The 15,056-nt window shown below is 47.9% G+C and overlaps 1 protein-coding gene across 2 annotated transcripts in view; it reads left to right on the forward strand.

Moving 5' to 3' along the window:
* Nucleotides 1–15,056, forward strand: part of VSTM4 (V-set and transmembrane domain containing 4) — an 88,250-nt gene that overhangs the window by 19,710 nt on the left and 53,484 nt on the right. For both annotated transcript variants that reach the window (XM_072971166.1, XM_072971168.1), the window contains exons 3-4: nt 4,817–4,885; nt 12,931–13,038. In XM_072971166.1, coding sequence (XP_072827267.1) covers nt 4,817–4,885; nt 12,931–13,038 — 177 coding nt within the window. The remainder of the gene's footprint in view (nt 1–4,816; nt 4,886–12,930; nt 13,039–15,056) is intronic.

Here is a 15,056-nt window from a genome sequence, read left to right on the forward strand (position 1 = left end):
AAAAACAAAAACAAAAAACAGAAAAAGAACTTAAGAATCATCTACTGCTTCAGGTCTCCGGGCTTCCTGCCTCCACCCTTTATAAGAAACTAAGAATATGTGAGGCCAGAAGGTAAATCATGGCAGACGCACAGCCTGCAACTCCAAGGTTAGGACACTACAGCCAAGTCCACCTCGGAGGCCTGGTGAGCTGGTGCGTTCCCACCGCTGCTGCGGTGCGTCTTCCATGGGAAGGACGGTGCCGGTGGGACAGGGCCCCCTGCCCTGGGCTCTCTTCTGAGCCTTCCACCATGTAAATTGACCCCACACACAAAAGGTTTAGAAATCTTGGTCTTTGGGCTCTAGGTAAAGGCAATGCGCTCCAAGATCAAGAACTGTAGAATCTGGGAGAATGCTTTAGCCCAGCCTGACCAGCAGTAGAAATAGGAAGGTGAAGGCGTGTCTCCCAAACTCAGAGCCAGTCTTTCCCACATCCTGTAGCCTCCTTATTCCTCCATCTGTCCCAAGGCCCTCTCCACACTTCTCTCCATCCACCCCTGCATCCTGGAAGGTGTCTTGTGACAGAAATGTGCACCTTACTTTGGATGTCACCTATGGTTGCAACCTAAGCTGCTCTAATTATAAGGTTCTTTGTTAAACGACAGGTGAGCAGGTGGGAAAGACTATTGGGAGCAAGGGGGCCTTCCCAGGGCCTCTCACAGTCCTGAGTCGTCTGTTCCATGGATGACAGGGGTCAGTCCCTTCATGCAGGATCAGATAAAGGCATCTGTATCATCTGTGTGAACAGGAGGCCAGGAAGGGAGCGGAGGCCCCTCAGCCTGGAGGGCATCATCATGGGGTCTTGGCATGAACTCAGGGAAAACAGCCTGTGAAACACACCCTTCCCAGGGGGGTTGGCGGGACGCTGTGTCCAAGTCAGAAATCAAGCGTCTCCATTTCCACACCTGAGTGGTGGTTCCCCTGCAGGTCCCAGCAAAAAGTACTTGACTGATTCTTTCTTCTCCAACCTGCTTCCTCCAGACACGAGGCTGATAGGATCGGTTTGTCTCCGTGCCTCTGGGCTGCGTTCTTCCAGACCGTTTGATCCTGCGGCCACTTTCAACTGTTTCTTCCCGGAAGGGCCGAGACGTGATGGGTCTCATAACTTGCCTCTTCTTCAATTTCATCTGATTCTGCTCTCTTGGGGAGGAGTCTGGGGACGGCCTGCCACTCAGTCATCCGGGCCGTCACCTCCTCACCAGAAGGTCAGCCAGGCTCTGCCCACCGGGCACCGGGCCCCCAGGAAATTACAGAGCAGTCAGTAGGTCAGTTGATGACTTAACTCTTGAGTGCTCTTTGTTTCTCTTTTACACTGTTAGCCCAGACCGACTGGTAAATAGGCACAGGAGGCAGCAATCAAAATGCCCACCTTGTTTCTGATAAAGCTGGACTGCGAACAGTGGTTTGGTGCTGTGGCCCGACTGGGCTTCCTTCTGTTTCCCTGATCAGCTCCACCACCCTCCTCCCAGGCCCTGTGCCCTGTGGGGAGAGGTGGCCCTTGTACCGCCCTCCCTCACAGGAGCGCTGGATGCTGGAAGGATGGAAGAGGCAAGGATCTCTGGGGAGCGGAGGTGATGAACATTCCCAAGGGGTGCATGCTGCCCAGCCCCACATCAGCTCTTGGCTAAGAGGCTGGGCTCAGAGCACGTGGCAAGACGGAGGCCACCTTGAGCAGGGTGTGGGCCACGTTCCTCTCACTCAGAGGGCAGTGTGTCAGAAGCTCGCCTGGATCAGGGGCTCCTCGTCCCCCCACAAGGGTAGTAAGAGGGGTGAGTGGAGATGGGAGTCGGGGGAGAGTCAAGCGGTGTTATTTCAGTCATGCCCCCTGCTGGGGAGGGACAGAAGTCCCAATCCTCCTCCGCACCTTGGAAACCCAAGCACACAGGAGTGGGGCCCCCACCTGCCATCATGACCCTGCAAGACAGCCCATTGGTTCGAACGCTGGCTGAATGCACGTGACTCCCTAATCTTTGAGGGATTCGGCTGAGAACTGCCCCAGTCATAGGTCGCTGTCAGAAGGTGGGGACCTTTAGTCCTCCTGGAAGTCTTCACTGCTCTCAGGAAGAGCCAGGACTTTGGGTATGGCTTGTCGCCTTCTTCCCAGGTGTCTGGGAGTCCAGCTGGATCACGAGGTGAGGCAAACACAGTTGAAAGTGGTAGATAAAAGGCCACAGCCTTCTGATGGCTAAACTCATCGGAAACCATTCCAAATGCTCTTTGATCAGAAAGTTTGCATTTCATCTTAGAAAATCTTTGACCAACACTAATAATAGGTGATTAGAAAATTTGCCACCCTTTCCTTGCTCAAGCAAAATGTTTCCTTGAAGGAAGCGTTCCATCCTCTTTTATCCTGTCTCCCCAGCGGTGGCCTTTTCCACTCAGCATCTCCAGGTTGATCGTGGTAAATCTGGGTTTGCGTGGGCCGCTGTGCCACAGAGGGAAGTGTGCCAATACAGTCGAGGCACCCGCTGCTTGTCCACTGCAAAGCCCTGGCCGTATCCCACAGCGTGTTTCCTTACAGTCTGTGAACTCCGACGTGCGGCTTGACAGCGTATCATGTTCGCTTTGAGAAAGCACGGGATTAGCAGCTGAAACAAGAGAGCTACGCGGAACCTTGGGAAAATTTCTCAAGCTCTGGCAGAGTTCATGTGAAAATTCTTCTTTCTTGTGGGAACAGATAAGATTAGGACCAGTATTGCTGATCATCATTTGCTGAGCAAAGTTGCTGCCTTTTCCCATAAAATAGCTCTTCTGGAGAGAGATGAGAAACATCCATGAGTAACTTACTTAGAGCCCCCTTAGCTTCGAATCCCAGATTGTTGGCTCTCCCGACACACATCTCCATAAGCCCATCGGGACCTTGTTACCTTCTATCCCAGATAAGGCAAAGGGAGTTGTAATTGGACTAAATCAAGGGCCCACAATTTCTGAAAGGGAAAAATGAAAGATGGCTCTGGACCATGATGGGCATCCCTGATTTCCTGGAAACTGAGGTCCTTGGAGATACACTTCTCCCTCATTTCAATATTGTCTTCAGTAGAACTCTGCGGTTATCCTAGCCTAGGCTCTTTTAGCTGAAGATGAAAATCCATTCAAGCTAATTCAGAAGGGAGGCGGAGATGGTTTAAGGATACAGAGCTCATGGATGGAGCACCAGGTTAGCAAACAACCCATCAGCCCTCTTGGTACCCAGAGCGCCATCAAGATTAAGTCCTCTCACCTCCCTCTTCCTCCTGCAGGTTCTGCCCTCTCCTTGCTTTTCCAAACACAGCCGCCCACCCCAAAGTCCACAGGGTTTTTCACTTCCAGGGCTTACAACAACCATATGTATGTACTCTGTTTCTTAGTTTAAGTTCTTGAAGGGGGACTCTGGTCAGTTGCTCTGGCAGTAAGTGGATTACAGTTGCTGTGGGTGGGGCAAATTAAGCAGGAAGAATGATGGACAAATTGTCTGACATGCTAATATCACATGAAAGACCTAACATTGCTTCCTTTGTGGGGCCATCAGAAAGAAATAGGTCGTTCATTTATTTCCCAGGCACCTACCAGCTGTCAGGCAGCGTGCCAAAAGATGGTGACATCGAGGTAGACCATCCAGCTTCTGGTTTTAAGGAATTTAGGTTCTAATGGAAGAAGTGTTCTTTTCCACTGATGGCGGACTAGCTCAGAGCAGAACGAAGTCCTCCTTCTGAGAACAATTAGAAAAGCTGGAAAAAAAAAACTGTACTTCAGCTTTCCTAATTGCATATTTCTATTTCATAAATACATTTATATTACATAATTACACAATTGTGTATGTGCATGTTTATTTCAGCTACCCTAATTGTTCTCTGAAGGACTATGGAGATAGAGTGCAGAGAAGAGCAGTGAGTGAGCCCAGTCGTCAGGGACACTCAACTCTTTGAAGAAATTCAACACACTTCTGTTCTTCAGTTTTTTGAGAAACCTCTATATTGTTTTTCATAGAGGCTGCACCAATTTACACTCCCACCAACAGCGTTCGAGTGTTCCCTTTTCTCCACATCCTTGCCAACTTTTGTTATTTGTGTTCTTTTTGATGCTGGCCATTCTGACAGGTGTGAGATGACGTCTCACTGTGGTTTTGATTCGCATTTCCCTGATATTAGTGGTGTTGAGCAACTACTTTTCACGGGCCTGTTGGCCATCTGCAGTTCCTCTTTTGGAAAAATGTCTGTTCAGTTCTACTGCCCATATTTTAAATGGGTTGGTTGTCATGTCCAAGCCATAACACAGTGTAACTCAGTTCTATTTCCCTGGCTGTTGAAAGCAGGCACTGAAAGTGAATTCAGTGATCAACCACTGACTGAAAGCAGACGCAATAATCTCAAAATCAGATGCCTGTTGCTGGGTTTCTGGCACTGACTCAGAGTCATCAGATGACCTCAGGCTTCTCTATCTAGTGGTTCCCAGGCAAGAACACTACATTTTAGAAAGATGTCCATTAAAATGGTCAAGTAAATAATGTTTCGGTTCTTGGAATTCCCATTGGGGAGCTCTTAATTTTGCAGGTATATGGGGCAAGTGGGATTTCTGTTGAACTGAGTCCCAGCAACTTAATTCCCCTCTCTGGTCTCTCAGTTGTTACCTGCAAGTCTGGCATGTGAGTTGTGACAGTTAAATACGGTTTTGCAAATGTGAAAGTTACTTTGTAAATGGAAGCGCTGTATATACCATGTGACATTACTTTGGGCTGCACTGTGGGTCCCTCCAGAAGCTACTTTATTTCATGCTATGCCATTTCCTTTTTGTCTTACAGTGATTTCCCTCAAAGCTCCTGAAGACTCATCCTTTGAGAAAAAGAAAGAGACCTGGGCATTTTTTGAAGGTAATGCTTGCCTGATTCTTTATTATAAGACACAGCCTTTCTTTTAGATAATGGGAAAGGAATAGAAAAGAAAGACAGACCCTGGACTTCTTAGTTTTGTCCTAACATCAAATGGTTTTCTTGCCCTAGACTTACTCAAGAGTAGAGTGGGAATCCCTGGTGGTATCAACCCATGGGTTTTGAAAGGGTAGAGGCGAAAGCTCCAGTCTGCATAATTTGGGGCAGATTGTTTTGCTGCAGAATTCCTACTCCTACGTGATACTAGGGAGGGACCTTCGAGTAATATACAAATGCAAAGTACACGTACTGTGGCTAATTTCATCTCAGGTTTCTTAAGGAGTTTGGGGTTCTGCAAACATTTATAAACCTTCAGTAAGTGATTTGCAACCCATGTTGGAATCACCCGGGAGCTTTAAAGACAGCGATGCCTGCACCACATCTCTAGCGATCCTGATTGAGTTGGAACTTGCTAAAAGCTCTTCACGTGACTCCAGCATGCAGCTGTGGCCTTAGAGGGCTGTTTGCCGAAGCTGGTTCCCGACCAGCAGCATCAGCATCCTGTCAGCATCAGCATCACTTGGGAGCCTGTTACAGATGCACTGTGTTTGGGTGCCACCCTCGCTTATGGAATCGGAATCTCTGGGGTGATGCCCTGCAATCTGGGTTTTAACAAGACCTCTGGGTGATTCTAATTACAGACTGGAGCCTTAGGGCAGTGAGTCCCAACAGGAGGTGATTTTTGTCCCTCTCAGGGCCAATGTCTGGATGCGTTTTTGGTTGCCACACCTAGTATTTTTGTGTTACTGGCATCTCTCAGGTAGAAGTCAAGGATGCTGTTACACATCCTGCAATGCACAGGTCAGCCACTAACAGCAAAGAATTATCTGGCCCCAAAAGTCAAGGGTGCCAAGGTCGAAAAAGCTTGCTTTAGCATGTGGAAAACTCACAGAAATTAGTATTGTTAAGTGGTTGAGGATTATGACCATAAGCAATGAAAGGAAGCACTTTGTGAGTTCTCAGGCAGAGCAGTGAAAAACAACAACAGCAAAAAACAGCCAACAAACAAAAAAATGGATTAACGTTAAGATGCGATCAGGAAATTGTGAAGGGTTACATCTTGCGAAGGCATCACGTTTATTGATGACGCATAGACCTTCCCAAAAGGATCGAAGGAGACATGTGACCTGGGGCTGTTCAAAATGAACACAGTTAATGAGAGCTTGCCCTTGGAGGGGAGCACTTGGATCCAACCCCACCTCTTCCAACAGCTAGTGAAAAGCAGTGGACTGAGGCACTTTCTCAGAAAAGTGTAACCGTGGGCATGAACGCCATTTGCGGCTCATAAGGTGCGGCTCAGGTGGGCCATTAGGGTTTATTGTTTCCTTTTGAAGTCATAGATGTTGCACTTCTCAGGCTGCGCTTTGCTCTAACAATGATTCTTTGTATGCCCTGCCTTTTCTTCCGCACGTTTTGTAGCTGACTTTTTCCTCATTTGATGACCTTCTCCAAGTAAAATAATCCCCTATTCCTTCCCTTACCCTTTTTGTTCGGTGAATGCCGATTTGTTAGCAGAGAGGAGTGACTTTCCTCCTCACAGAGTGAAGCAGTAGAAAAAGCAGTTGATGTACCTGTACTTCTGAGTTTGCCCTTTGACCCAGGCCTGGGGGAGGGGTGGGCATCTGGAGATGTCCTGTAGGGGGTTCCCTAAGGTGGGTCACTGGCAGGTGTAACAGCGGGAGCCCCATTTATCATCAGGTGCATAAGGGTATCCCGGGGGGAAGTGATTTTAACCTCGACTCTGGGCTGCCCTTCCCTCCTTGAATCTGATTATTACATTTAGGAAGAGATCAAAGAGTTTGCACTTCATCAGGGCTCGAGGTGTTTCTGGTGCAAGTGGTCTGAGGACTGTACTTTGAAAATACCGTGGTGCAAAAACCAAGACTTTCTATGTTTGGAAGGATTGTAGCATTTAGTCCCCACGCGCCTTGTGGCATAGTCAGCATCTCTGAAATACTTCATAGAATTAATACTACTTTTAATTGACTTGTTGCTGCAGAATATCAGGGTTACTCTTGACCTAACTTCACACAAAATCTGTAGCCTGCACTGTCTTTGCCTCACAGAGCCTTGGGTCCCTTCAGACAAGCAGAATCGGAATTGTTTTTGGGTTTATTTTTAATTGAAGCTTAGTTAGTTTCGGTTGTGTCAATTTCTGGTGTAAACACAATGCTTCAGTCATTCATGAATATCTTAGGATCATGGCTCAGAGCAGCTGTTTCCAAAGTGCTCTTGCCCTGTGATTTCGGCAGTGGCAGCCGCAGCATCCGAGGCTTTTGCTTCTTTAACCCCCGCCGCAGCGTTGGCGAGGTCAGGGGTGTGGTTGAAATTCCCTGGCGCCTGACTCGGAGCCTCTGCCCTTTTGTTCCTGGATGGGAGAGCTGCCCTGGGGGCTTGCGGATGGATAGGCATCCTCCCAGGGCTTAGCTCGGCCTGGCTGTGTGCCTGCAGCACAAAAAAAGCATTGTCAGGCCTCTTGGTGAGATGCTGAGTGAGTTAAAATCCCTGTGGGCTTTTGCTCAGGTCTCTCTCCCCGAGCAAGATGTTATATTATCGGCTGGATAAAAAAGTTAGTAGAAGTATGCGGGTTTCTCGACAGAACTACGATCTAGGCATTTGTATTTGCCCTGGAAATGTAGAGGACTGACGCTGACTTTCTGGAATCAGTGGTCCAGTGGGGAGTTGGGTTCCTTCCCTGTGCTGAGGAATGCTGGGGTCGCTGGGTTTCCAAGCAGCTCTGAATACTCCAGCTGGCCTCTGGGTTGCCCGGCAACAGGTGTGCCTGTCTCCCTCTCACTGGGGCCACTCTGCCTGGCCTGGCGTGGCTTGGCTTTCTGGGAGGATGGGAGCTGGCACGCAGACGTTGTGCACCCCGTCTTGGCCTCCCTGCCGCGTGCATATCGCTCCAGCCTGCCGGCCCCACCATCTGCTTTGGGGAGGCTTGGGCTGGAGGGTGGTGGGAAGATATTTTCTGCATGGTGGCTTGCAATGGAGTCTGACAATGACATTGGTGCCTTTGGAAGTCCGATGGCGGAGGACAAAACTGCAAGTGAATTCAGGGACTAGAACAAGGTGTTTAGAATTAGTTGGAGTATTCTGGCGTAGGTGGTATTTTAAAAGCTAGTCCCAGATCTAGTGAAGTGCAGATGTTTTGTTAAATTTGGACTCGAAGGCTTGGATTCAGTATTGTTTGGCCTGGTCTGAGTTTTAAAACCTATGAGCCAACATTTTTAATTAAAGTGGTGTTTACGTAAAAGGTAAAGTCAGAAGACAGGACAACTTTGGAGTGGCGTCTGGAACTTCGCTGCGGCTGCCTTTGTCACCGAGCACAGCTTGGCTCTGGCCTGCTGGCAAAAAAAGGTGTCCCTGGAGTGTTAGGAGTTTGTGGCCCCGGCCTTAAATGGCTCAGGGCTTAACCTTTGTTATCAGAGAAAGATGGGGAGGTGGTTTTAGTGTTCTGAGAAGATACAGCAGGGCGATTGCCTTTCTGCAGCAAAGGAATGCTTGGAACAGGGTGAAAAATGAGAACTTCGGGGTACCGGCTGCTACCCAATCCAGGGAAACTCAGGTGTTTTTTTTGTTTTGGGGTTTTTTTTTTTTTTTTTGAGCTTTTTCTCCTCCTGCAAGGTGACCCTTTTTAACATATCTGTGGCTTCAAGGATACAACAGAGAGCCATCCTAGGCCTGTGGGGACCCCACATGTGGGAGGCTGGGGCCTGCTGGCCGGTGGCCACGGCCCGAGGGCCTGTGTACTTGGCATTGGAGCTGAGCCTTCCGGACTGGCCAGATGTTTTATGAGTCTGCAGCCGTGGCTGCCTGTGGAGAGCCCCCTCTGTGCCACGTTGAGGAGGCTGTGATCTGAAACCATCATGTGAGCCCTCTTGGAGCCCCTGGCCTCCTGCCTGAGAGCAGGCCACAGATGTCGGCAAGATGCTTCTGGGGGCATGTGTGGGAGATTCTCGCTGCGATCTTGTCCCCCTTGGGTTCCCGCAGTCCCGAAACCAAAGGAAGTTCTGAGGAAGAGGTGAGCTCGCGGGGCCGGTCGCTCCGCTCCAGTGGCACAGGACTTTAGGAAGACAGGTTTTCTCTGCAGCCCAGGACGGAAGCCGAGTTGTCATTGCCTTTTGGTCCGGGGTCCCGCGTCTCCGGAATCCCTTTGGGCAGATGCTGCTCCCACCTGCCCCCATTCTGTCTTCCTGGCACTGTGACCACATCGCTTCCCAGCCTCCCGTGCCAGAAACGGCTCCGCAGTCCTGTTCTGGAGTCGTTTGCTCGGCAGTGTGTAAATCCAGGACTGGCCATATGTCCTCCGTGTTCTGGCCCGTCCTGTATCCTGTCATGAGTCCCCGTCTGTGATGTCGGCTCCACTCCTTGGAGTTTCATGTTGTTTAAATAGATTCCCAAGCCTGTCTCCTAACTGATCACTCCCAGGGTTCTCTGTCATATTAACCTGCAAAGCCCACACATCCCAGCCGCAGGTGTCCATTTAGAAAGGCAGCTTTGATCTTAGCTATAGGAGAGAGCTTCCTCTTTTTCTGTCTCAACCTCCTCATAGCCCCTGGGGCTCCTCAACCCCCGTAACCCGGCTTTGTCCGTATATTCCCACCGGATGGGCCTTCCTCCAGGACTTTCCCAGCAGCTTCCTAGTGGGAAAACCCAGAGGGTGTTTCCCAGCATCACTTGATGCCCTTGGGGAATCTGTCTTGGCTTCTAGAACTCTCCCTTGTTCCTCTTTGGCTCCTGCTCCCTCTGAAGGAGACTTCCTCATTCCCACCCACCTGCCCTGCTCCCTTAAATATTAGTCAGGTGCTCCTTCCACCTGCAGCCTTGTCCTACTGCGCTTTCTGCTTATTTCATTTTCAGTCCAGGCTTCTAAGTTTCCTCCTAAGAAACCCACTCGAACTAGCATGGGCGAAAATGTTGGCTGAGCCCGAGACCACAGGAGGCACTCCGGGGGCAGAGGGTACCCCAGGCCTCCCAGGGGCGCGGGTCAGGGAGGGCAGAGTCCAAGGAACGCGAGATGTCTGGTTCCATCCCATTCCCCCTCCTTCCCTCTCCTTGACCACAGCCTTACCTGCTTCTCCAGGCTCGCCCTGGAAGCCGGCCATCCCAGCAGGCTTACTGCTTGCTTTTTGAGTTTAAGCACTTAACTAACTGCTTCTCCGGGTCCCGAGGGCTTTACAAACCGTGCATTCTTGCTGACTCCGCAATTCTGCTTTCCAGGAACTTTCTTCTTAACGCAACATTAAGGTTTAAGGTTGTGAGTGCTCATCACAGAATCATTTATCACGGAGAAGTCAGAAGCACTTTAAATAGCCAGCAACAAAATATTGTTAAGTTCCTTGTGATATATTTTATGACAGACTTTTATCATATTTTTCAAAATTCAAATCATGTTTTTGAAGAGCACGTAATGAGAAAAATGAGATTTAAATAAAAAGCAGTATGATCTTAATTGAAAAATAGCAAACATATACAACATAAAGTACACCAGATGTTAGCAGTAGTTATACCAGAGTGATGGATAGCTGGTAACTTTTTCTCTTTGCCTCTGTTTTCTCTATTTCTTCCTCTGTTTTTATTCTCTCTCCCCATTTTTGCATTTTCTGTATCATTTAACTGCAACTCACCACAGAGGTCCAGTCCTCTGGGAAGCCCTTCCCACCTCCCCAAGATGGATGGGTCCCTCCTCTGCCTATTTCTGGTTCTGGGGATGTGTTTCTATGGTTCAGGTATACTACAGCCCTCTAACTTCTTGAGGAGAAGACCTTTGGATGGCCATCGTTATATTTCTCATACGTAAGAGCAGGCAATAGACTATGTCTGTTGGCTAAAGAAATTTGAGTCAGCAGAGAAACATTTTTGCTAAGTTCAAACATTTACTGGCTTCAAATATCTGCAGCTTTTTAAAAAAATTGAAGTGTAGTCAGTTTAGAATGTTGTACCAATTTCTGGTGTACAGCATAATGCTTCAGTCATACATATACATACATATATTCATTTTCATATTCTTTTTCACTGTAATTTACTACAAGATATTGAATATAGTTCCCTGTGCTGTACAGTATGAACTTGTTTTCTTTCAGATATAGTAGCTAGTATTTTCAAATCTCGGACTCCCATTTTATCCCTCCCCACCCCCTTTCCCCTTTGGTAACCATGAGTTTCTTGGTCTGCGGCTGTTTGCTTCATAGAAACGTAAAATAATACTTTTGGCTTCTCTTTCAGTTTCTGAGCGGTTTGGGCATTTTATCAATTGGCTTGGTGATGAAGCTGTTCATTGAAGCTTCAGAAATGAATGCATACTATTATGGGCTGAATGTTCATGTTCCCTAAAATTCAAATGTTGAAATCTTAAGCCCCCACCAATGTGGTGGTATTAGGAGGCGGGGCCTTTGGGAGGTGATTGGGTCCTGAGAGTGGAGCCCCCATGAAGGGGGTTACTGTCCTTATAAGAAAGGACCCCACGAGAGCTTGCTTGCTCGCTCTCTGTCTCCTCCACGTGAGGTTACCAAGGGATGATGTCTCCGAACCAGGAAGAGAGTCCTTACCAGACACTGGACTGGCCAGAGCTTTGATCTTGGACTTCCTGGTCTGCAGAACTGTGAGAAATACGTGTTTGTTGTCTAAGCCACCCAATCTATGGTGCTTTGTCATAGCAGCCTTAACTGAGAGGTACACGAATGTGAGTTAATTATTGGAACGTAAAACAAATTCCCTTTGAGAAAATTGTAGATTAACATAGATTTCTAATAAGTAACACAGAGAAATTCCTTGTACCAGTTTGTGCCCTTTTATCCAGTTTCTCCTAATGGAATCATCGTGCAAAACTGAAGCTTAATATTGCAACCAGGATGTTGACCTTGATACAACTGAGATACAGAACATCCCCATCACTGCAAAGGACCCTGAGAGCAAGATGCATTTTCTTCCCATCCACTCCTTCCTTAACCCCCAGTGACCACTAATCTGTTCTCCATTTCTATCATTCTGTCGTTCCAAGAATGTTATATAAATAAAATCATACAGTATGTAACTTTGGGGGATTTTCATTCCCACTCCGCAGAACACTCAGTGCCAACAGTTTGTTCCCTTTTAATCGCAGGGTGTTGCAGTTTCATGGTGTGGAGGGACCACAGTTTGTTTACCCGTTCACCCACTGAAGGGCATCTGGGCTGCTTCCAGGTTTTGGCTATTACGAGTAAAAGTGCTATAAACATGCACATACAGGTTTTTGTGTGAACTTAAAATTTCTTCATTTCTTTGGACAAATGCCCTGGAGAGCAATCGCTGAGTTATAGCTGTATCTTTTAAGAAACTGCCTGTTTTCCAGAGTGGGGGTACCATTTTAGATTCTCATCAGCAATGTCTGTGTGACTCAGTTTATCCATATCCTTGTCAGCATTTGATATTGTCCCAGCTTTTATTTTAGCGTGTGGAATATCTCATTGGGGTTTAAATTTGCAGCCCTCTTATGGTTAAGAAAGAACATCTTTTCATGTACTCATTTGCCATCTGTATATTCTCTTTGGTGAAATGTCTCTGTAATTCTGTCCATTTTCTAATAGGATTATTGTTTCTTTTTTACTGTTGAATTGTAAGAGTTCTTGGTCTTACAGATCCAAGTCCTCTGTTGGGTATGTGGGTTACAAATATTTTCTCCCAGTCTGTAATTGGTCTTTTCATTTTCTTTACAGGAGTCTTTACAGAGCAAGTTTTTAAGTTTGATAAAATCTAATCTATCAAGTTTTCCTTGTATGGATGGTGCTTTTGGTGTCAAGTCTAAAATTTCTCTACTTAGACCTAAATCCTGAAGATTTTTTTTACCTGTGTGTTTTTCCAAATGTGTTCTAGTTTATAATTTGCATTTGAACTTGTGGTTCATTTTGCGTTGACTTTTGATCTATGTGAAATTTTTTTTTTTTATTTGGGGCACCTCCTCTGATGTGTCCCATCCCGATGATCACCTGTGTGTCGCTGCCTTTCAGACCTGTACGTGTACGCCGTGCTCGTGTGCTGCGTGGGGATTCTGAGCGTTCTGCTCTTCACCCTGACCATCATCTGGCAGTCTGTGTTTAGCAAGAGGAAATCCAGAGGTAAGAGGATGGATAAAGTCATGTCTGGGAGTGGGAGCACAACCAAACCACAGGCAGGCGGCAGATGCTGGGCTAAATATCCCTTTGGTTGGAAAATGCGTCCTGTGTCAGAGATTATTTACCTGTGACTGGTAAGCAAAGCGAGTGGGGAGAGGTGTCTCCCTTAGACTCTGCTGAAATCAACTGTGACCACTGTTGACATCACTTAAATTCCCCCTTTTGTCAGATTCCTTCCTTCCGCGGTTTCTGAGGGCCCTGACCTGTCTCATTCTCCCAGAAGAGGCAGTGGAGTCAGATGACCCTGGGTTTGATCCTGGCTCGGCTGCTGAAGTCCAAGTATTTAGACGCATTCCTTAACCACGCTGAACTTCAGCTTCCTCATTTATTTATTTATTTATTTTTCATATCCTTTTTCATTAAAGGTTATTACAAGATATTGAATATATTCCCCTGTGCTATACAGAAGAAATTTGTTTTTTTCTGTAATCTATTTATATATGTGTAGTGATTAACATTGGCAAATCTCAGTTTCCTCATTTATTAAATGAAATGGGATAGACAGCACCTTCCTCAGATTGAATGCCCTTGTGGGTCCGTAATTTAATTACAGTGCTGGGCACTGTGCCTGGCAGACAGATGGAATCAGAAAAGCTCCCTTCCCTTCTTTTCCGGTCCCGTCTGAGTGTTCACTTCCTTCTGTCTCCTTCCTTGTCAGTGTCCCTGTCCCCTGGATTCTGCCTTCGGCGCCTTCTTGCTTTACTGTTTTTTCCTTAGTGATTACAGTTCTCGCGACTGACTCTTCCCTACCCGTGAATGCTGCCTCTTTTGCTCTAGTCCTCGCCTCTCCCCAAGCCTCCATGTCCCATTTCCACCAGCTCCTGTGTGTTTTCTCTGAAATATCCTCCCTACATCCTCATCCTTCAGAATGTCTAAAATAGATGGGGACACAGTAGCTCCCAGCAGTGACCTGGGTGAGTGGGGCTCTGCAATGAGACTAACTCCAGTTCAGATGGCGACTCTTCCTTTGCCAGCTGATGGCCGAAGTGCCATGCCACACCTCCTCCATCTGAATAATGGGGGAAGCAGCAGTCTGCCAGTCTCGTGCAATTGTTGTGAGCATTAAGTTGACAAAGAAAAAAGAAGCACAAAAAACCCTTAATACACTCCGGCTCCTTGTAAGCGTCCTGTGTTTAGGATGACGTGTGGTTACAGTTATATGTAATAATGATTCCTATTAGCCCAAGGCTGTAAAGCTGAGAAGTGTTAGATTTGGTGGTCACGGCCTAAGGGGACAATCAAAAGGGAAACTGAGCAGTGTTTTCAGAGGGGACTCTCCCCGGAGGTGCAGGCAGGGCTAAAGGGAGCCAGCGAGGGAGGGAAGGGGAGACACTCAGCAACCAGCACCCTTGGGATGCTGTTTCCACCCTAGATCTTAGGGGATGAGGGGAGGAGAGGTTTCTGGAACTTGTGGGAGCTGCAGCTGTGGGTGAAGTGTCACCAACAGGAGACTTAGGAGAGGGACTCAGGCAGTGCCAAACCAGGAGACAGCAGGGAGGGAGCCAGCAGGGTGGAGAAGGGTGATGGGGACCCAGAGGGATGCAGAGTCACCCAGCACCCTCAGCGCCCGATACGAAGTGAGAGTTCCAGCCAGATCTCTGTCCTCCACAACCCTCGCTGTGCCCGCTGCGCTCTGCGTGTGTGTCAGTGCCGGGCTCCGAGAGCCTCCCTCTGCGTGTGCGCGCCCTGCCTCACCCACAGTGTCCAAGCTTTTCTCTGGTTGCAAATCCTTGAGGGCTTTTATGAGCTGGTGGCACGTGCTACATGTGCGCAATGTGTGCAAATGCATTCGCCTCCCTTCAAGAGGCTGGTGTGTAAGGCCCTGCATCTGACCCATTTTCCTGAGAATTTGGCTCATGACAGCTGCTCAGCAAATGGTGGGCAAATGGTGGGCAAATGGCTTTGTTTCCCAGCTGCTTTGCTCCCAGCTGTTGGGGTTTGGAGGCCACATGGGCAGCCTC

The sequence above is a fragment of the Vicugna pacos genome, chromosome 11, assembly GCF_048564905.1.
Source record: "Vicugna pacos chromosome 11, VicPac4, whole genome shotgun sequence".
Taxonomy (NCBI): Eukaryota; Metazoa; Chordata; class Mammalia; order Artiodactyla; family Camelidae; genus Vicugna; species Vicugna pacos.